The sequence below is a fragment of the Falco peregrinus genome, chromosome 5 (assembly GCF_023634155.1).
Source record: "Falco peregrinus isolate bFalPer1 chromosome 5, bFalPer1.pri, whole genome shotgun sequence".
NCBI lineage: Eukaryota > Metazoa > Chordata > Aves > Falconiformes > Falconidae > Falco > Falco peregrinus.
Genome location: NC_073725.1, coordinates 110923752 through 110946960, shown reverse-complemented (window position 1 = coordinate 110946960; position 23209 = coordinate 110923752). Strand labels below are relative to the sequence as shown.

General features: G+C 43.5%; 1 protein-coding gene across 10 annotated transcripts in view; it reads left to right on the top strand.

Moving 5' to 3' along the window:
• Positions 1 to 23209, top strand: part of FBLN2 (fibulin 2) — a 106404-nt gene that overhangs the window by 13795 nt on the left and 69400 nt on the right. For 5 of the 10 annotated variants that reach the window (XM_055805767.1, XM_055805763.1, XM_055805764.1 and 2 more), the window contains exons 2-3: positions 5579 to 5723; positions 13804 to 15265. In XM_055805767.1, the coding sequence (XP_055661742.1) occupies positions 13885 to 15265 (1381 nt within the window). In that variant the 5' untranslated portion in view covers positions 5579 to 5723; positions 13804 to 13884. Of the gene's footprint in view, positions 1 to 620; positions 682 to 5578; positions 5724 to 13803; positions 15266 to 23209 lie in introns of all 10 variants that reach the window. The other 5 variants (XM_055805769.1, XM_027789361.2, XM_055805768.1 and 2 more) reach the window with 3 other exon arrangements.

Sequence of the window (23209 nt, the reverse complement as noted above, 5' to 3'; positions counted from 1 at the left end):
CACTTACTGTTGTTAAACATCCCAAACAGGAAATCTTATATATCAGGAGTTGGAAAACAACGGTCAGTACATAATATGGTCAGTGTATACTGACAGTAGTCTCTGTATAACAAGACTATGGTACATTTATAATCAGATAGATTGGCTGTGTCTTCATCCTGTCTCCATGCAATAAAGTTCTGTCGTCTTTAATTGATAGAGCTTTTGATCTCTGAGAATAGTGTGGAAGCACTGAAAAAGCAAATCCTGACGGTCCTTACCATGTCAATGTATAATGTAGCCCACCCTACAGAGCTGAGCAGAACATCTCCATCATGATACACATCTTGCACCCTGCATAAAGTTAATCTTACAAGTCAAACCAAGGAGGACTGGCAGAGTTGTGAGAAGTTGCACCACTTTCCTTCTCCATTCCTCTAAATGACCAGGAACTGCTAGGATGATGGAATCCATCATTTTTCAGAGCTCTGCTGTGATGCTTCCAGTTGGCCTCTCAGGGAACGATTGCTTTCTCCTCACTGGCATCTGCACTTTTGTGGTCCACACTTGGTGAAGGAATATCCCCTTCAGTTTGTCTGTCTTTCTTACAATTCTATAAATTTTGTTTGCATTCCCTGCAGAGTTCTCCTTTGCAAACTGAAAAAATGACAGACTCTTCAGCTTTATCTACCTGAAAACAAGGTAATTAATCATGTAAGGTCCCCGTATGGAGCATAAAGACAAGCTCACATCTAGGGGGTAATCCATCCATCATAAACAGATTATCGGTGATATTAGTTGTCCTCTGAAGTTTTACCCAGCTCTCCATTGACTGTAGAGGAATCTTCATCAGGGAGGTAACTTCTGGAAAACTGAAATTAAACTGAATGTGTGATCTCCGGAGAATTTAAATCCATGGTCCCCTTTGTTCTACTCTTACTCTTTGTACTTTGAATACCCAAGATCACTGTATCAGCAACTTGCTTTTAGAATGGTCTCTGCAGAGTTGTACTACCTTTATATTACTGGAAATCTGGTGAAAATCTTCCCTCTCCCAGCCTCCAAAATCAGTCAGCTGGGTGTGAATGTCTGACTGGGCTGCCAAAGTGTTTAAAATCATTCTGGGGTGAGGCAAGGTCATGCCACAGGAAGGCTCTCTGCAGGTGCCTCTTTCTGCCGCACCGCTGCACGTTAGCCCAGCCTTGGAGACTGCGTTCATGGAAGCACCAAGAGGAGGATTTAAGAGAAGACTGGAAAGCTGGAATACTTCTCACTTCACTTTCTTTACTTCCCTTGGTGTTTGGGGTTTTTGCCATGTTTTTGCATGGGTTTTTGGTTTTGTTTTTAATATTAAAAGTTCTGTGATTTTGGGAGACTTCATCTTTAGTGTATTAGTAAATTTGTCATCTTAATTTTTCTTGCCAGTTATGTGCTGGACTGTGCATAACTAGTGTGAAGGAGAGAGCATCAGCTCATTCTTCTGTTATATTAATGATTTCTTTCCCCTTGCTTAAATCAACTTTACAGTTGTAGTATTTATTCAGCTGGAAAATAAAATAACTTCCTCCATTTCCAGGAGAAAATTGACCAAAACATATATATATGTCTTTTAATGTACCAAGACCAAACAAATGGGCCGCACTAGTCAATACCACCTTAGTGGAGTATTGGTCATTGTAATAAAAATCAGATTCAATTTACTGTTTGGTTAGTATGTTCAACAAAAACAAGATGTTGTGAAAGGAAAATAAATAATCTTGTTGTTTAAATTATATGCACCTCTATGAGGTAAAATATAAAAATACTCAATCAGCATTTTATGTTAATGGGAATACCTGCATGTATATAATTCAATGCCGAAATAGCATGCTTCTCAGTTGATTGCTCTGGATTATCCCTCCAGCATCAGAGGAATACCTGGGTGCAGCCTGATGTGAAAAGCAAAGTTTACAACACTGTTTTCATTTCCCAAAAAATTTATACAAAAATAGGAGGCTAGCTTACGTTTCAGTATATTTGAAAGGAGCTGCCGTTTTCTTATAAATGTTGGAGAAGTCTGGTTGGTCTTCAGTGGTGACACCTGTTCTCTTCTGGGCAATAGTTAAAGTAAAACTTCCATTTTGTTCCCCATTAAAACAAAGCCAAATTTTGCAATATCAACATTTCTCGATTGCCGAGATTTCTAATTTTGAATGTTCTGCCTTTAGTTGCAGGTTATCATGGGGTGACTTGTATCTGTTGATGATCAGTGACTTAAAATATTCAGGAGTATGGGTTGCATATTTACACAGCAGATCATACTAGCTTCCTGTGGCAATAGAAAATGTAATGTATTACTTACAAAGTAAACAATACTTGCTCTTCGAATATTCATTCTGGTTTGTAGTGTAAATATGGTACGGAACCACAAATCATTATGAACGCAAGAACTACAGATGTGCATCTGAGGGCAGAAGTTGTCTAAAATGTATTTAGGCATACAGTTTGAGATTCTGTATGCTATACAGAAAAAACCAGTACTCCTATTACCAGGAAATTATCTTCCCAATTAAGGTTACACCTTGGACAATTTGGATCTGGTCCAAAGCTACTGAAATCAGTGGAAAAGTTCAGGATCCAGGAAAAGTTCCACATGTGCCGGAGACAAAAGGGTTGTGCACCTTTCTAAGTGAGCAAAAGCATGCCAGGGGAGCATCAGAAATATGCCTATTTAGATGTTTATATGTCTGTTTATGTTGAAACCTTTCAGCAAGAATTAATACTAGATACTTTCTTTTTATGAGTTTCAAAGAACCAGTCAGTGCTTTCATCTTACGACGGCCTCTAAATAGCTTTAAATCTATTTCAGGTTAATTATAACTAAATTTTCTGATTGGAAGAGAACAGGTCTTATCACTGAAGAAACAAACCAGACTTTCTCCAACATCTAGTATGATGCCTCCTCTGAAACACTTCTCTAGATTTTAATCTTCAGTAAATGAAGTAGCATTAGTGGCCTTGGCATCTCTTGAAGGATAAATAAGGCTGAAAGCACTATACATCCAGATCCTGTTTGTCTTGTAGGATCTAGATAATCTTCCTGGTCAGCATCATGTTTAGTTGATATAATTTTGTGCTTCAGCAGATACAATAAAAGGTCCCAGGCAGTGTGTGCGTGTTGGGTGCATGGGACGCCATCCTGCTCGTCCCATCACTTCAAGGACTCACTGGCCACTGAGGAGCAAAACCTTCCTCAGCCTGATGCCCAGCCAGTGAAGTGGAGGACAGTTCACTTTACCAAAGTGGGAGTCACACAGCAACTCTCAACTTCTCTTAGAACTCTTCCCAGTCTTTGAGGATCAGTGAAGAATAAACACAGGGTGGAAGATGGGAGGTATTGCAAGCATAACTTCTATTAGTTACATCTGGCCTTATTGTTGTTTCTGAATGGTAGGCTCTGAGATTAAATAGCAGAGCAGGCATCTTTTTGCATTTTGGTATCCAACAAACCAAATTAATTCCATTATCTTCTATGGAAAGTTTGTGCAGGAACAGTTTTGATTGATGGATTACATCTGTGGCTGCTGACTGATTAGCAGCATGATAGATGTAGCTTCATTTACAGGGATTTGCTTTCATTCATGAGGAAAAATTGAAGGTTTCTTTCCAGCACATTTTTTGCATTAAAACTTTTGAAAGTGCTCTACAAATGGTAGGCTTTGATTTCCATTTGTTTAATGCCTGTGGTAATTAACATTTCTGTGAGAACATTTTAGCCAAATGTTCTAGTTTTTCCTCCATTAAAATAATAATTTTTTGCTTTAGCTAAAGAATTTAATTGGTTTATATAATAACCCTGATATGGGATTTCTTTAGTCACCATATGAGAGGAAACTGTTCCTGAGGAATGATCATTGTTGCCTTTTCTGGACTTCATTAATTTATAATTGGCAATATGCCTCATGGTACATGCAGTCCAGTTTCTACAGATACACTTTTGTCTGCAGTCCATTGTCTCGTGGTGTGGGTGGAGAGAAGACATGTGTGTCAGTGCTGAAGTAAATCTGAGTTCCTTCATACCAAAAAAAAATCTGGGCAGATACTCAGCCACATTAATTAGCTGAACGATTTTCAGTGCAAAATTACAGGCTTGTCTTTGTGGAGTTTTTGTGTATCTAAATGTATCTAAATAGAGTTTAGAAACCCTGTCTTCCCTTTATGGCTTATAGAAAACCATAGGATTGGAGAATCAAGAAATTGGGCTGAGCAGCAGCAAAGCAAAAGAGGTGACTATTTAGTGATACTGGTACCAGTTTCTGTTGGGAGATGCAGCCACCATTGTATTTTGCACACCTTTGTTTCATCCTGTATCCGTGGTTCTTGTGTGCAGGTTCAGGCACGGACTGGCCTCTGGCAGTAGAAGTCCTACGCAACCTGTCCTGCAGTGAAGCTTGAAGATCTTAGTTCGTGCCAGCCTTACTCTGGATAAGCTTTATAGGTAGAAGTAGTGGTCAGGACAGTTGCTTCTTCTTGTGCTGCTTATTCTTGTTCCTTCCTTCTAACAGAAAGAATCTGTTCAGATAAGAGCCCAGCAAACTCTTGGGATCACTGCTGAGGACAGACCTAACAAATCTGGGATGATTCCAGCAGTAATAGTGTGCTCAGGGCTACACAGAGGGCTGAAAATTTTGTAAATAAGAAAATTCTGAGAACAGTTACTGTAACGGAGAAAATATAATCCCAGTGACTCAAGAAAGAGATATTTCCTCAAAGTGTGAGGTGGAGGTGAAGACGACAGCAATGATACCTCCAAAACCTGAGAAGGATCACACTATGGTGTGCTTGAGATGGATAAATGTGAGCTAGCATTTTATCAACCAGTTATAATAAGCTAGGGAGTCTTCCTTCTCCATTCCGCGCCCCACCCCCCCCCACCCCCCCGGTCTTTATCCAGAAGAATAGGGCAGAGAATGCCCTCTCTGTATGGAATAAAGACAGGGATGGCCTTGTGTGCTGTCTCTAAGTGTAATTTGTTTAAGAGCCAAAGCACAGGCAGGACAGTGGGTGTGCAGAAGTTCACCTGCTGTCGTGCAAGTTGCAGCTAGGTGCATTCTGCAGCTGGGAGAGCGGAACATGTATTTTCTCAGCTGTGGAGCAGAGTACAGCTAATGAAAGGAGTTGGTTTGTTGCTACAGTTGGTTGCTGACAGCACATTTACTCTCTTGAGGGACAGATTTGGATCCTGTTGAGTCATAAAGGAAAAGAGTTTGATCTTGGGTCCTTCTGGGGATTTTGCTACACTGTGAAAAATCATTGTGCCTTTTGAGGGGAACATGTAAAGATGCACAGTACTCCTAGAGAAATCCTGATTGTAGAGAGCAACTCTGTGTGTTGTGGATCAAAAGAGGTACGTTGACAGAGCTCTCTATAAATAAAGTCGTGGAGGAACTGCGAACCAAATTAGTAAGATACTATAAAATGTTCACTCCACAATACGTGTTATTTTCACACTGTCAGCAGATAGAATTTCACTATTAATCATGATAATGACAAGGTCAGGACATATTTACTGAAAAATTATTTACTACACACTTACTGTATTGACATTTTGTTTTGACAGTCATTTGGAATTAATTGGCAGACTGAAGCAAACCCCTCCAAGTTACTCTGGAGAGCCTCAAGTCAAATTCTTCAGTTCTGAAGTTGAAGTTCAGGCGGTACAGGAACCACCCCTCCTCTGACTGGTGAGCAGCTTTGCCTCACAGGTAGGCAGTGGAAAACTGTGTAGCCATTCCCTTCAGTCTTCCTTCAATGCAAACAGTCATTAATTATTTCCAAATTGGCACACGGCAGTGCACAGGGCAGTAGAGGCCACTTGCTAAGCTGCCAGTTAAATAGTAGGCTTTCTTTTTGCCTAATTTGTATTTTGAGGTGGGGGTGGGGGAATTTTCATTTTCAACTGTTCCAACAAGGCTGCCTGAAATAGATAGTACCCAGATGTGCTTCTCTTTAATGCCCAGATGCTTTAACCGGCATGTTTCCCCACAAAAGGAGATGATCTGTGTTACTTACTGTCACTGCTGAGGTGTTTGAAGTGCTGGCAGGACTCGTGCGCAGTAGAAGTTTGGATTAAGAATACAAATAAACCCAAAGTTTAAATCTGTTGCTTGCAGAAAGTTCTAAGTACCATCGTAGTCATTTCATTGAGGAAAGGAGAAAAGGGGAGGGGGGATCACAGAGGAAGTGGAGATGAGATGCTCAGATTTTGCATGCCATTGTCCTTGAGGTTGCAGCTTTTTTTTTTTTCCTCTTCGTGAGAGTCAGCAGCAGCCCTGCAAATATGTGAACTCTGTAGAACATTGGGAAGGGGTAGAGGACTGGGGTATCCTGGAGGAAGATTAGAGAAAGAAAGGAGAAGAGAGAGAAATGTAATCCAGGACCTTGAAAGGATGCTTTTTGTGGAGCATGGTTATGAGACTGTACAGGGGTATCTTCTGCTTGAGTTACTTACGGTTTCTCACCAAAAAGTATCTAAATAATGGGGAGCATTGTGGAAACAGGGGGTTTGTTTCTTCCTGAGAGGGAAGGGAGGAGTGCAGCTCTTTAAATGAGAAAAAATTCTTTCCTTTGCTTATCAGAGCAGCTACCAGTATTGACAGTGTTCACCTAAGCCCAGAGCAGTGAACTGGTGATGGCACCTGGGGCAGGACTGTCACTGGGGCTTTGCTGCCACATCTCCTGAGGCTGTCTCCACATGCATGCAGCTACTTGAGGTGCTGTGGAGCTGAGGGACGCACTCTGCCTGCCTGCTGCCAGAAGAGCTCTCGCTGTGCAAATTAGTTCATAACTTATGAGCTTTGACAAGTTTTTGTTGGCTGTGCCTTGGGAAACGTTTTTTGAGTGGCTGTTGCTGAGTTTGCTTTAATCTTTTCCCAGATTTTTTTGGCTGTCGTGGAAACAGCTGAATTATTTAACCGTGTTTTCGAGCTGCATATATATTCACCTGAAACTTGGTGGTGTTAAAAAAAAAAGTTTATCAATAACAAACACATTTATTTTCACTAAAAAGAAAGTTAGGCTCCTTCTGCAGCAAAGCTGTATGACCCTGGCTCAGCTGCAAGCACCCGCTGAGCCTCCTGTGCATGGGCACTGCACTTGCATTGTCCTAAGAGAAGCCGAACCTTGGTTTGTCAGAGGCTCCGCAGCAGCGTGCTTGGCGTGTTTCAGCTGCTGCAGTGCCCCCATCCACGCACAGCCCCTTTGCTGAGCCCTCTGTTGCCAGCGTGTCAGAGCTAGGATGAGGACCAGCCACGTGCACTGGGCGGGACAGGGTTTCTGTTTGCCTCCTTTTCCCCCTGTGAGTCGTTTCTCTCTCCGTCCTCGGCAGCTGCCATGCTCCCACTGAGTCACTTTGGATCTGCTGCAGTGGCGACTCCCAATGACACAGAATTTCACTGTTCAGTGAGCCAAGTACCTGCCCTGTTATTCTGGGCTGGTCTGGGGTGAGGGGGAGCACTGACACAGTAGACCCAAGACATGATTCTCCCCTGCTCAGCTCTGCCCTGATATGCACTTGGAAAAAGGCTCCCTTCACTCTCCAGGACTTCAAAAATGGCTTCAGAAGCTGCACATTCTGGAAGAATACATCCCAGAGCTGCCTGGTCACTATTGCTAATGCTTGGCTACTTCAGCTGAAATACCTTGAGTGATGCTTTTCCATTACTGCAGCGTGTCAAGTTCCTGTTTGGATTTGAGCATGGGGAATGTCCTGGAGAGTGTCAGGAGCATCTCTGCCCAGGGGCGCTTCTGCTAGGAAGGGAGGTCTTATCGGAGCCGCTTTTGGGAAACTGCGTGAGTTTTGATCCTGCGCTGCTTGTTTGTCCCGCTCGTTGAGTTCTTTGTTGAATTAAGTAACGATTCTCCAGGCTCCCAAATGTCTATTTTTTTAAGGTTTTCCATGAAAAGGGGGTTAACCGTAACTGATTTCTTACTGAAAATAAAGCTGAGGAAAACTGCCTGCAAAAGCTATGACTTCTTTTAAAAACAGGCTGATTTTGCCAAGAACTGGAGTGTTGACAACACTGAAGTGACTAAGCATCTTGCGCTTTACTTCCGATAAGAAAAAGCTGCTCATTGAATTGGGGTATATCCTATCCCTCTTCTTTTTCTCCCCAACCCAGGTGCCCCAAATGAGAAGGCTGGCTTCAGTTCATCTCACGTTTCATTAATTAGCAGGCAAAACCGACAGGCTTTGTGCGCTGTATGTTGCATAAGGGCAGTAAAGGAAACCCTTCACTTTTCATTCATCCAACTGGTGAATAGCACTTTAGTTACCTCTGCTAGCGAGATGGGCTGGGAGCAGCCAGCAGCAGTCCCTTCCAGCACTTGATGAGATCACAAGTTTCCGGATTGAGAGGGTGTGAAAGGAAGAGCTAATCCACTGGCTGGCACAGCCGAGGCAGGAGTTACCGGGTTTATGTTTTTTTTTCTGGTTTTCATACAAGAAAGATCTCTCACAGATTTCCATTTTCTCTTGCATTTAAAAGGGATTGTTTTTAAATTGGTTTTTCCTTCCGTCCCCTCCCTTCTTCCTCCCTTAGTCTACACTATGACCGCAGCCATTTAAGAGCTGCTGGCAGCTGCAGCAGACCAGAGAGTTCTGGCAGGGGAGAGGTGCTAAAATACACAGACTGGTGAAATACGTTAGCCTTGTTGTTCAGTGTGGGTGTGCACATGCGCTTCAGCCTACTGCTGTGCTTTTTGCAATGCTTTCACCAGTGCAATGGAGAAGAGGTTCAACATTGCAGACCAGGGGCTGGGTTTGGCAGCTGGTCACGTACAGCCTGAACGTGGAGAGCCAGTTTGGACTGGGTAGCACTGGGAGACCAGGAGGACTGTTCATAGCATCTCTATGGGTTGTTGAGCTTGCTTTGTGCACAGGTGGTGAGTGCTGCTGCTGCATTTGCTTTCTCATAGCTTAGTGCACAGACTTCTTTCTTTGTATACATGAAACCTGGATGGAGATGAATGGACAAACTAAGCGACTGACCCGGACAGTTGCACCCAGCTGGGAGTGTGCTCCCAGTATGTGGCACAGGGGGGATCACACAGATGTCTGCCACCTCTTGCTTTCACGTCAGGCTTGTATCTGGTCCTGCACACTCTTCAAAAGAAGTATATCAAAACAACATCTATTTTTACCATCCTTGAAAAGGACAATTTAGTGAGGAATTGAGAGGTCGGATGGAGAAAAGAATGGTTCTATCTAAACCTGTTTGCAGGGATCTGCAGCTGGTTAAATCGCAGGTACATCTTAAAAGCTGGAAGTCAGTGGGTTCCCGTGCAGGTGTTATCTTCTGCAGTGGGCTGGATTTATTTGGTTTATTGCCTTTTGTTTATAAAAAGCTGCCTCTCTGTATTCAGTGAACACTTGAAAGAATGTTCTTGGTCATGCAGTATCTCTTCCACACATGCACGCCTGCAGTTGTTCTGCTCTCTGGAGCAAGCTTCATGCAGAAGGATGGTGTTCGTGTAAAGTCTTTGAAGGAGAGTGCCTCCTGTCACCTCTGCTTACCTAGAATAAGCTTTCTGGTTCAGCACTGAAATGAAACCATCTGGAACAAGAATCTCCCAATAAAATACTCCTCTTAATTTGAAGAAGTTGCACATTTAAAATGTCTAGATCTTCTGTGGGAACACACTGATTTCATCAACATTTTCAAGTAATACAGCCGAACTGTTTTAATCAAGTCAGCATTCTTCCTTTCGACTTTATGTTATGGCTTTGATTGAAGTAAATCACTCTGAATATATTGTTTTGCAAAAATGTCAGAATTTATAACTTTTGGCCCCAAATTGAATTGAAGTAAGCATTTTGAAATCTTGTTTTGTTCTCCTGCCAGGAGACAGGAATATGATGTTTTTCAGCCAGTGCTAGTTATAATTTTGATGGTTGCTGCTGTTAGCCTTGGTTGTCCTGCCACACAGATACCGGTTTAATCAGCAATGTGAGGCACACTCATTTCCTTTTCCATGGTGTGCTTGTAGTTCATGTTCATTTGGACTCTTACCTTATGGAAAACCAGCTTAAAAAAAACGTATCTTTGCTTCGCCTGGGGAATTGAGAGATAAGGAACTCCTTTGTGGTCTGACCATCCTCTGTTTACTTCCAATTTACCTCACAGGTTTACTTCTGTTGACTTTGAGGGACTTAGTCCCAGCCAGAGCGTTGGCCCTCCCTTGCAGGGGCACCTCTGCTTTCTCAGGACATGGTGTGTGTGGGACTGGCAACAGCTACTTTAATAGTGGCCCAGTATGACCCCACTAAAGCCGACAGGGTTACCCCTGGAACTGAAGGAGAACAGGATATGCGCAACAGGGTCGGAATCTCCACAAAGGATGTAAATTAAAGCCACCTGGGTCACGAAGCAATGCATGAACACTTGGGTTACCTTGCTGTGGAGTTCTGTAAAGCTTTCAACAGAGGCTTTGAAAGACTTTTATTTTAGGTGTGCAGGGCTTAATTTGTTGTGACATCTCACCCAACTGAGCAGTGAAAGTCAATGACATTGATAAGAGTGAGCGAAGGACAGAGTTCAGAGTAAAAAAATCCGATTCACATTTAGATGAAGCCCTTGTGTATTGTCCCAGTTGTGTAAAAGGACAGCAAAGAAAGCATTAAAATAGTTAATGGAAACAAATTACTGCAACAATATCTACTGGTATTAAACTCCCCTGTCCTCCAGAGGTAGCGCATTTTTTATCCTCTTGGTATGGACACCTTTATTTCACAGCTCCAGCTTTGGATGCCATTACCAAGTACTTAGCTGCTCTCTCTGGAGCTTTGGGGAAGGGCACAGATCCCGAGGCAGTTACACATCAGCTGCGTGGGCTGGCAAGAGCACACAGCCTTTCCTCGGAGGGATGCACTTTCTCAGTGGGGCTCAAGAGTTGTGTCTCTGCGCTTCACTCAGAGCTGCTTCTCTCTGTGCCTGAAGTAGAGACTGTTTCTTTCACGTGCAAGTTTATGGGTTGGTGGTGCTGGGGGTGGGTGGGGTGTGCAGCGATGGGTGTGGGCAACAGATGGAGAAAGCACAAGGAAAATGCAATGGTTGAAAGGAATAAAAACACATACTTTTGTTGGAATCATTACACCAGAAATAAGGAGCCTCTGGTGAAGGAAAGTGAGCCTGAGGATAAGGAAGATTGTGGTGTTATGGGCAGAAAAAGGGTTTGTAAGGGTTTCAGTCTTATCAATTTGAGATTGGTAGCTTGAGAAACCAAATGTTGAGGGATGTGAAAATGATCAGAAGAGAAAGGGTACACAGAGACTGGATAAGGCATTGAGCAGAAAGTATGAGAGGCGGGGAGCAGGGCCTCTCTGTGGGCAAGAGGCAAGGGAGCAGGGAGAGGAACAGGGGAAAAACTGGAGGTAACCTGGACAAACAACCAACCCTTGGACAGAAAGGGGGTGCAGATGAGGAGGAGAGGAGGTAACAGTATGGGGGAGGGCAGTTGAGCAGCTCCCTTCACAAAACCAGGACTGTCCCGTGATAAACTGTCAGCTGTGCTTGAACTTCTAGGCATGCTAGATACAAATGATGACTGACTTTCTGCTTCTTGCTTCAGGATAGAAGGTAATTTGGGGGTTTCTTGCTGGGAGTTCAAGTTTATGCCTGGGAAGTGAGCGCTTGTTTTGGGAAACCGGAATGCACAAGCAGTGCAGGCAGGAACCATTCACAGGGTGTCCTGAGCCATTGTCACATGTACCTGACGAGCTGTGCTGCACCAGGACAGCAGTGTGTGTCTGTGAGCAGTTGCTGTTTGGATATAGAGTGGGATGCACACAAGCTTCCCCTTTGTGTGGCCCACGGGTGCTGGTTATGGAGGCAACGCTGTGCCCTACCTTTGTGCACGCAGAGGCTGGCCAGAGCTGGGGCTGTGACACCCAAACGGCCCGCATCAGGGTCCCGGGGCGTTCTGAGCCTGGGAAGCACTGGGGGGGTGGGGGCTCATGGGCCAGGGCAGAGCTGTGCTCAGCTGCCACCAGCAGTGCTCTGGCAAGCAGTGCTTGACCAAGGGGCTTGCATCTGCTGAAGCATTGAACCCAGGGGTGGATGATGACAAAAACCTGCTGTGGGATCCTTACAGAAGAAGCTTATCTTTAATTGTCCTTCCATTCATTATTTCCCAGCTAAAGCTATGTAATAATTACAAATTTGGATTCCCTGGGAAAGTTGCTGAAAGTAGAATAAATCATTATTTCCTAGGCTGGATTCTGAAGAATTATTTCAGCACCACATATTGAAAATTCTCCTTCATAAAAAATACCCTAGTTTTGAGAGCGGGTCTGAAAAAGTGATTCTTCCAAGCCATTATTATACTTTTCATCAATTTTATTTTTCCTTCAGTCAGTATCTTTTAGCACACTCAACTAATATACTCAAATTAGTAGTAGAAAACCTACATCTGTAAGAATTTCATCTCTGTACAACCTATTGAAGTAATTCAAATTCCAGGGCAGAACTGTGGAAATTCTTAGCACAGTTTGTCCGTATCTTATCAGAACAGGCACGCTTTTCCCACAGCCTGGCCGCTTTCCAGCAGAGTCGAAGCAGACTTGGTGGAAACCCAGTTTGAATGGGAGAAGTAATCTTTCTGAATGGATTTTCTGGCAGGATTCCTGTTGCGTGTGTGGTTTATTGTTCTTGGTGATGTGACTACATTTTACCCCATAGATAAATGTTCCAGGGTCTTTATTTTTTTGATGATGGGAGGAGTTCTGGAAAAATAATCAGATCACAAATTCTATAAAATTCTATAGGCAAATTTTTTTCTGTTATAATTACTTTTCCATGTTAATTGTGTAGCTTTTTGAACATGCGTTTGATGTTCAGGACAACAGCTGATTAACTCTTAAAACTCTTCTATTGTCAAAGAGTTTAGTAATTAAAAAGCAAACAACTTTTCCTCAACTCGTTTTAACAAAGTATTTTAAAAACAATTAATTTTTATATATTCTGTTCGTAGCATAGTAATTAATTCTGAAGTATTACTGGTGGTGTCAAAAATAAAAGAAGTGGTTGCCGATGGTGGCATATCCTCAGTTGGTGTAAAAATCCACTGCATATACAGTTGTAACTAGCAAAGTCAGAATCGACCCCTCTGCACTACAGGCCTGCTGTGGAGCTGTGCCAACTTCTGTGAGCTGAGGGCAGCTAATATAATGTTTAACCACACAGTAACCGCAATATACAAAGAAGTTCTATTTTAGCTCTGCTGGGGCAAAAAAATAACTGTTAATGCCGAATACTGAAGTGCAAAAGATGGTTAAGTGGGGGAAGAAGGCAGAAAAACCCTGCCTTATTTGGAGTTAACATGCGTACAGACAAATTGTCACATCTCAAGGCTAAATTTTGTCTAAGAAAGATCTTTAAGATTTGGGTCTTTGTAATTAAAACGTAAATAATAATTATCTTAAACTTATATCTGCAGAGGAAGAACTGTGTATTTACTTATTATCTGCCAAAAAATCTTTCTCTTTTTAGCTAGAAAGGTTAACAAAAAGGCATTGAAGTATAAAGGCCTTTTTATTGAAAAATATATATTTTGTGAACAGATTCAAAAGAGAATAATCACGACCTTTTTTTCTTTCTTCAAAATGGGGGTGGGGGGGAAGCATGCAACTCCAAACTTAGTGCCTACAATGCTTGGAAGACATTATGATTAATTTTGTACTTAGGTTTCCAGATGTTGGGTTTTTGTCCCAACTTTTAAAGACCTCTAATGTTTAACAGGGTACGTGCTGAGTATAGTCTTTAACAGAGTTTTCTTTCATAACTCTAGGATCTATGAGAAAAGGTAACTTGGGAAAATACTGCAGATTCGGAGCTGAATCTACAGCCTTCTAGAAAGAAAAACCATTAAATGTGCAAGTTTGGAATGGAGCTGTATTTGTTTGGGAAGACTATGGATAGGTACCAGAGCTGGCAGCAGAGCTGTTTGAATGCCATCATCCTTGTGCTGCTGTGGACCAGCATTTCGCATGCACAGAGGGACTGCACGGGTGCGGAGTGCCAGCCCCTGGACAACTGCATCGAGGACGTACTGGAGCCTGGTGAGTGCTGTGCCACATGTCTGCAGCACGGCTGCACGTGTGAAGGCTACCAGTACTACGATTGCGTCAATGTGGGGTTTATCAATGGCAAAGTACCCGAAGGACAGTCTTACTTTGTGGACTTTGGAAGCACTGAGTGCTCATGCCCCAAGGGAGGTGGCAAGATCAGCTGCCAGTTCATGCTGTGCCCAGAGCTGCCCCCGAACTGCATTGATGCGGTGGTGCCAGCTGACGGGTGCCCTCAGTGTGGGAGAATAGGTTGCCTCCATGAGGGCCAGAAGTATGTAGCCGGGCACACCTTCCACATGCCCCCCTGCAAGGTTTGCCATTGCCCGAACGCCGGTGGTGAGCTGATGTGCTACCAGCTTCCAGACTGTAACACATTTGCCTTAAACACTGCAAGTCCAATAGATGCTGAAGACAGTGAACCAGAGAGGCACTACGACGATCCGTACAGCTATGACCAGGAGGCACCAGAAGGGGACAACACCCAGGTGGAGTCTCCAAAAAAATACAGAAGTTATTCATCCCACTTAGAGCAAGACAGCATCAGCCAAGAGCAAAGCGAGGATTATGACTACTTACCAGCCAGCATTGCTCCTTCAGCTTTGGCTCTGGCTGATCCATACACTGAGGAAACGGCTGAGCCGCTCACCACGCCAGTCCCTAAGGTCCCCTCTGAAGTGCGCAGTGCCACAGAAAGAAGTGAGAGAAAGCGGGTGCCCCGCACCACTGCAGCATCCCTCCAGCAAGTGACGCATAAAGAAGCACCGATAACCACCAGTGCTCCTTCGGAACACACAACAGCCACCACTGAGACACCCAAGCACCTGGAGGAATTGGAGAGGAGACCAAAGGGGAAGCAAGGGGACAAAGAGAGGCATGAGCAAGAAAGACCCCTCCACTCTAAAATGAAAAAACATGCCAGAAAAGAAGACCCAGGGAACAGCATGTATCTAGGCTTGAAAGAGGTGAATCTAACAGAGCCAAGTTGGTCAAAATCTTCCCATGAAATGCACGAGGGAAATGCTTTCCCCAAGGTAAAGTTCAGTGCAACAACCTCTCCTCCTGTTGCTCTAAAGGAAGACCGTAGTCAGTCATCCCAAAAGCAGTCACAGACGCTTTATCGTTACCATCCCGAGGAAGATGGGGACCCCAATTCTATCCACGCTAACCCCAGGTTACCAGAAGGTAAGAACTACTTCCAGCGTAAATGTCTAGAGAACATTTACTCCTAATAACTTTGGTGCATATCCACTGTTCTTTTCTTCTTACTGCTCCACATGGGCATGAAATCAAGCAAACCTCCAGTTACCTTCTTTCATCTCTTTCAGGAGATGGTTTGTGTTTCATTTGACATAATAGATACCATTTCACTATTGCCTGCCTTGCTTTGATTTTGCAGACCATGGATGGTGTTTTCTGGTATTTTAACTTTATTTCAGACGATTTGTTAAACTCTGACCTTTTCCTTCCTTTATTTGCTTTTAATTTCTAATATGATGTTAGAGAAACCTCTTACTCTACCCAAAAGGATTTAATTAGTTACCTGCTTAAATCATCCCATTACCAACTGAATGTAATCACATTTGTAGCTTTTGTCTTTTGCTGGGGAGGAAGTGAAACAGTTGTGCTTCTACAATGAAAATATTTACGGCACTTTTTGTAATATTTATCTTATGGTTGAAAGGCTGTGTAAGCTCGTTAGTACAAGAACTTGATAGATTCACTCAAATACCCCTGAGGACTAGTAGGGAGAAGAAGGACAGCCTCTTGCTTTGTGTTTTTTGGGGGGCTGGAATTTTATGTTTATGATCAACTGTGGCAAGTGTATGTATCTCCTCTCTGCCTTTGGATTCCTCTTGACATCTGCAGTGAATGTTGATTATATGCTTTATGCAGTGCTTATTACTGTCATGAATGCGAACTTCATCACTGTAAATTAGCACATATACAGCTCATATTTCCAATTCATTTTTCATCAAATCAAGAGTAATATCTCCTTTTTCAAGATACGGCACAAAATGTTCTCATGAGACTCAGATGTGTAGTACTTGCAGTCTGAGTAGAGAATACTGATTACTCCCTAGACAGTAATATTTCTTCCTGGATTATCTAGGTAGCCCTTAAACACCTTGAGCTGCTTAGTCCATCTGCTCTAGAAATTTCAGGGAGATAGGAAGAGGGTAGGTTTGGAGCTGAGACTCTCAAGTCCCAACGCAAATAGCACCTCATGACTGTTTAACAAACAAAAGATGTACGAGGTCCATGAATGGAGACATGGCAGCCTTTTTCTTTTTCTTTCATTTCCACTTATGTTTTTATTGTAAATGTTGACCTCACAGTTAGTGATAAATAGCTATTATCGGAGTCAGACCTTGACTTCTTGATTTCACCAAAACAATGCTCTAGAAACCAGTCTTACCTGAGGAACCTCACTGCATCATAGGAGTAGGAGTGTACCAGGCAGCAGTGTTTGAACACAGCGCCTTGGAATGAGAAAACATCAGCTGAGCACACACATCATCCAGAGGGATGCCATTAAGAAGTGTAGACTTTTTAAAGTGATTTAATAGATAGTTATGTGTTCCAAGCCTTACCTCTATGCTACCTTCTCATCACAGACACCTGCAGTATTTTACTTGTAGCTCCTTCTGTTATGTGAAAGATGAATCAAACGGGAGTGACTGGCTGATTATCCCAGGGGAGTAGTGAACTGATTCCAGCCTTCCAGTTTGTGTAACCTGAATAAACCTTCATCTGCTCTGTGCAAATGCAAGCGGCAAAAAGCATCTGCCGAAATGGTGCACTTAGTTCATCTGTAGTCAGATTTTATGCTGCTTAGTATTACCATGCATCTGAAGCGCAAAGCTCTTGCCTTACATTTGTTCCAGCCTACCACAACATCAGATCTGAGCTGTGCGTCAAGGCTGTGCATAGTACATGGGGCAGGGTTAGAACTATTAAACAATGAGTTTTCTGATGTGACTTTAAAACAATCTATTTAAAATTGTTGTCTTTTTTTCAGGAAGGATGGGTGGACCATCCTGAAATTTTCAATGACAGGTTTTAAGGAAGCCTCTTGGGGTGGAAGTGTTTAGCAGCAGAGGTAACTACATGTTAGAGTCTCCTTGGGTGATTTCCAGTCTGTGATTCCTGCAGACTGCTTGGCTGAGACAGGTCTTGTTGGGATGCCTGCTGGATAGGAGCAAAAGAATGTCTTGTCAGGTGTGAATGTCTAGCCTACAGAAGCAGGCTTGGAAATCACTGTAACCATTTTTGCCTTAGCAGAGCTCTAGATTATATATATAAAAATTCCTTTAGATATTGTAGAAGTAGAAATGAAAATAAGTAGCCCTTGGGAGTACCGCACTCTCCAGCTATAGACGATGCAGCTCCGAGTCTGCTGCTTCTCTGGCCCACGGAGCTGCTGCACATCTGGGAGTGAGCACCAGTGTCATTGCACCACGTGCATCACCCTGCAGCCGCTGGTAAGTGGGGCCTGGCCAGGCAGCCCCCTGTCCGCTCCACCATTCCCATTAGGAACAGTTGATGGAAGCAAATGTGTACAGGCTGTAAAGGAACTACAGAACCTTCTCCAAAATTCAGCTCTCTCTTGACACAGCTAGCGCCAGGGCTTATGCCTAGTGACTGCTGTATTTTCACTTGTTCTGTTGTTTTAGTTGATGTGGTTATGACTTGTGTGAGTAGATCCATATGTTTCAAGTAATAAAACACATACATCTTCTGTCTCTTTGGTGACTCCTGGGCCACTGATAGAGGGTGAGTGAAGATATTAGTCAGACTTGAAAGAAAAATTAATTTTGCCTTCAGATACAGAATGAAAACATAAATTTTGTGCATGTATTTCTAACTATAGAATGGAATGATCTACTGGAATTGCCAAATAACTTCTTGTCTTCCCTCAAGTATCAGCAGCGTGATGTAAACTGCATCAATCCCCCAATTCTTAAAACCTGTAAACTGCATCAATCCCCTAATTCTTAAAACCTGTGAGGTCATTTCACTGTTCCCTGATGAGGCCACTGCTCTCACAGCGGGGTGGTGCCGCACCTCTGGGTGCTGGTGGGCTTTCCCTTGGTCCTGTCCAGCTCTTTGGGGTGCCATGTGAGCCAGCCCTCATGCAGGCACGGTCACTTGTGTCCTAAAACAAGTAGAGGGTCCCAGGCCACCGGCTGCACCCAGCCCTTCACATGGGCTCCCAGAAGCTGCGAGTGTAGATTCTGTTTGAGCAGCTCTCAGACAGGTGCTGTGGGGTGCAGACACCTTTGCTGACAGCTCAGGGAGGGTGTTCTGGCTGCTGTGAATGCTGTGGGGTTTCAGAGGTTCGTGGGACTTGGGGAAGATGCATTCAGCCCAAGGGGCTGGAAGTGGCTGTGCCTTTCCAGCAGTGACTGCCTCAGGGAGGAGGGCTGGGTTAGGGGATTGTTTGGGGGTTTTGCACTTAAAGGGATTTTCCTGGTTTTCGCATCAGTCTATGTATGGAGATGGATTTTCTTTATTGTGGGGTTTTCCTTCTTTGAAACCATCAATACAGTTATTAACATTCCATCTTAATTGCTTTTTTTCTGGAAACGTATTTTATTTAGGTTCCCGAGTCACTGAGAGATACGTTTTTCCTTCTTTGAAACCATCAATACAGTTATTAACATTCCATCTTAATTGCTTTTTTTCTGGAAACGTATTTTATTTAGGTTCCCGAGTCACTGAGAGATACGTTTTTGTGACTGTATGGACATTCTAGATGCTGGGTTTTTTTTCTTTTTTTCTTTTTCTCCAGAGTTTAGAAGAATATAGGAGGCTTCACTGAAACATTTGCTGCCACTAAAAATTCAGCCCAAGTTAGATGGCTATTGCATTTGTTCTTCCTATTAGCTGTATCCTGGCACCGGAATGCAGCTGTGGTTGGATCCCTGATGCCTTTGGTTAAAAACTTGGCTTCATTACTTATATTTTATGTATCTCACTTTGGTTTTATATGTAGCTGAGTTTTCATCTCCCAAATCTCTGATGGCTCATATGTAATCTAATGGTGGAAACAAAATGGAATACTTTGGTGTTCAGGAAAGGTTAATTTTGTGTTTTGATTCTCTTTCTCCTTTTGTGCTTTGTTTTTCATCTGTGTTTCAATGTGACTGTGAGGCTGGCACGTGCTGCTTCCCTTCTCGCTGACATGCGGGTTGGTCCCTGGGAGACGTGCCATACCCAGTAAAGCTGCCCTGGGGTATGTGCTGAGCTCTGCCGAGCCCTTGGACAGAGATATAAAAAAAAGCTGCTGTTGTTAGACACAAGGATATACAACACGATGTAATATTGCACTGTATTTTGTGTCAGCCAGCTAAGATCTGCTTAGCATCTTCACTCGTGGTTGCCAGTGAATTGCCATTTGTTTGGTGAATTTTTTCCCCTCTCCTTTTTGACTGCTCTGAGCTTTTCTGGACCAGCCATTTTGCTGATTATCTATCTGGGTGCTGTGTGAGGCCCGGCCCTTGGTGGTGGCTCTCTGGGGTGGCAGCAGCACTCATGGCCCCCAGGGAGGATGCGGGTGTTGCTGCTGTCACAGAAATGGGTCCTGTTGAAAACCCACTGGTAGAACGGTGACTTTGGGGAGCTGCCTTCTCCATTTGCAAGGTGGGAAGTGGAGCACCAGCTCTGCAGGGCTGTGTGAGCCCAGTGGATGCTTTCCTGCCTCTTATGGGGCCAGCTGCTGCTGCTGGGGGTTTCACCACCCTGTGCTCTATGCCAGCCCATAGTGCTCCCTGCTGTGGAAACATTTGTCTTGTACTCCATGTGTGAGTGCACTTGTCATAGACCCTGATTATAGACCAAAGAGCAACTTTCTTCAGCAAAATACAGACCCTGTCAAGTTTCTGTGGCAAATGCTAATTACTCCATTCCTAAAGGAACTGCAAGTGTAAAGTAGAGGTAATTACTCAGTTTAGAAAGTGTAAATTAACTACTTTCACCAAGGGAAGGGATGAGATTGATAGAGACTATTCTCTTTATACAGTCTCTTTCCAAACATTGATCTTATCCTGTCACTTACTGCAAGAGCAGCAAACAGGGGGGAGTTCTAATTTCTGAAGTTTGTATTTCTTTATCCTAAAAAATCCCTTAACAGGGGATGGTTGAATAAACCTCTATAAAGATCTTACTGTCAAGTTTTGTAATGGTTTTCCCACTTTTTTCCATTTCCCTGCACTCTGCCAGTAGAGTGCTGTTTCTTGGATAAATGTAGCTCAGGTAGCAAACAGCCTCCTTGTGAATGTTTTATGATTTGCATTCTGGTTTTGGCAGGCTGAATAGCAATTTCTGTCTAGCTGGAACCATTGTGTTTCAGAATGGAAGTATTTTTCCACTTTAAAAAATCACCAGTTGTGAATGAGTTTATCATGGTGGGTTTTAGAGATGAGGACAGTTGCGGTCCAACTGAAATATATTGCACCAATTTGCAAGCCAAGATCAGTGGATGTGAGAATCACATTCATTGCATGTGGATCTTGATCAGGTGAGAGGTACTGGGAGGCTCTCCTGTAACTTCTAAGGTTGTAGTTGAGATTTCAACCAACTCATATACTGCTCATTTGCTGATATTGAGGCTCATGAAGAAAGATTACCTTGAATTTCTGAACTGAGGACAAACAGGAAACAAGGTCCATAAAGCAGACCTGTAATGAGGGTTTCCCTGAGCATGCTGACCCTTTTCCCTCCTACTGCCACCATAAAGCATACTGGAGGTGGGAGAATGCTATGGATCATGCTTCAGAAATACAAATTCTAAATGCAGTGACTTGATATTTTTTGGTATAAGGTCTGGTGTTGTTTCACGTTTACTTGAATTACCTCAGGCTTAATCCTATGTTGTCTGCTTTGTCCCAGTTCTCTCTGCAACAGGAAGAAATCAGCTTTCAGCACTCAAACTAGGATAACTGAGGAATAAAAATAAACCTTGAGAGTGAGGTGTGGGAAGAAAAAGCCTCTGGGCAGCAGGTGTGAATCAGCATGAATTACAGCCCCAGGTGACAGTGTTCAGTTGTTTGTTCAGTAGTTCTGAGATAGTAAGATTATAGAGGAAGATAATGTGAATGGGTTTAAGGCAGGCTGAGATACTTGCAGAACGAGGAAGACTAAAATGCTATAAAATTAAGAAGTGTTTTGAGAGAGAACTGCAAAATATATCTTATCTGTCTTGCCAAAAATGGCATTCATACCTTATTAGGTTGTCAGATGCTAGTTTAGGAGGAAAAAAAAAATGCAGCTGTTTCCTAATTAAAAAATACCATGTATGGTAGCAGGGGGCTGATTCTCTCATGGCTTCTAGTGCACAATCTCCTCCTAGACCTCTTCCCTTGCTCACCTCAGTGCTGTCCCCCAGCGCCTATGGCCAGGGGCTGCCACCCTCGCCTCATCCAGCTCCACTGGCCCAGCTGGTGGGGAAGCCAGGAGCAGCGTGTGCAGGAAGGTCTCTCGGACCAGCTGGCAGATTTGCGCTGCTGGGTCACTGCCAACCAGCCCTGCTGACAGTGGACCTGTCATTTCAAGTTTGTGGTTGAGCGGAGCATTGCAGGATGAAGCACAGCTAGGTGTGCCCCCCTGCACGCACGGTTTGGAAGGAAACATGCCCGAGGTGCAGTAGTCACCGCAGTTGTGTTTCCCTGTCTTTTGATTTCTCTACCTTTCAATACTTAAAAGCGTGAGTAGGGGCTGAGGTTGGGCAGCAAGATGAAGGGAGCTGCTTGTGCTGGGATGGGCCCTCTTGGCGCTTTGCGTTTTGACAAGACCTGTAATTTCAAGTGTGTGTGTGTGCTAAACACTGCTTGTGGCATGAATTTGTGAGCAAAGGGTGCACGGAAAACCAAAGCCTGCCTGAATGATGTGGAGGAGTGTATTCAGGCTAATTGTTTGCGGGCTCTGAAATAAACAGTAGCCAAAAAATACCAAATCTCCAGGCACCGGACTGCCAGATATGGCCTGGCGCTCTGTTTCCAAAGTTCCTGCTTTCAGTGGATGCAGCATTAAGCCTCTATCAAGTACTGTGAATAGTCCCGCTTGAAGAATTTGAGCATGGATCAGGAGGGCTGATCTAGCCTGCCAGCCTGGGCATGTAGGCAGCACCTGAATTTTGAGTATCCAGACATGCCCTACCCAGGAGCATACTTTTGGGGTCAGTGTTGATGTTTTGGTGTTTGTGTCTGGATGATCTCTCTGGACATGTTGCTGCATGAATGCTGCTTGCCTTTGTGTTTTGGGAACTGCTGTGGGTCAGACCACTGCTGCTGGTTTTCCAGCTGGCTGGGCTTCAGTGTGCCTCTCACAGGTGCGGACTCTGAATTTGGAGCATTATTCTTTCTTTGCAAGAATTCCCCTGGTAAGCCCAAGCCCTCCTCACTGCAGACCTTATTCCATTCATCAAGTACATCTCCTTGCTAAAATGGAGATATTAATCAAAGGTCACAAGCTCCTGGTTAGCAGTACTTTGTGTCCGACTTATGGGGCTGTTTTGGTCCTTAACTCTTACAGAGTATTTTACGTGGTAGCTGTATATGAACCAGAAGTTCATGATTTTTAGGTAGAGAAAATAGTTTAGAGGATCTAAAGATCATAAAGACATAAAGATCTGTGAAGTGCAAGCACAATCCTGGTATGCAAAATGCCAAATTTCAGTACCGTGCTTTACTGTCTGCACAACCTGTCATAGTCAGATGTGTGCAGATCTGTAAGAGCTTACAGAAATGCTCAGTTCTTGAGGTCTTTTCTCTTCAAACCCTAGTACCTGCCAATCTAACTACTTAGAGATGTTTGAGTAGATAGCACTCTGTCTTCCTGAGTTACCCTTAAAATGAAGAAAATAGCTCCTCACTTCAGCATGATCTTACAGATAATCACTGGGGACTGTGGCAAGCAGATACAACTTGCAGTACAAGATGGGACAAACATGTATGTTCCTTCAGATCTTGCAAGTCTTGCCTTCATTAAATGCACACTGATGAGCAAGGTCTTTTTCCCAGCATCTGGTGTGATGATGTGGTGTAGTCAGATTTCCCATCCGCTGATACTGCGTTTTATACACCGATTTCTTTTTCCTGCAGCACAAGGACTATTACTTATGCAGTT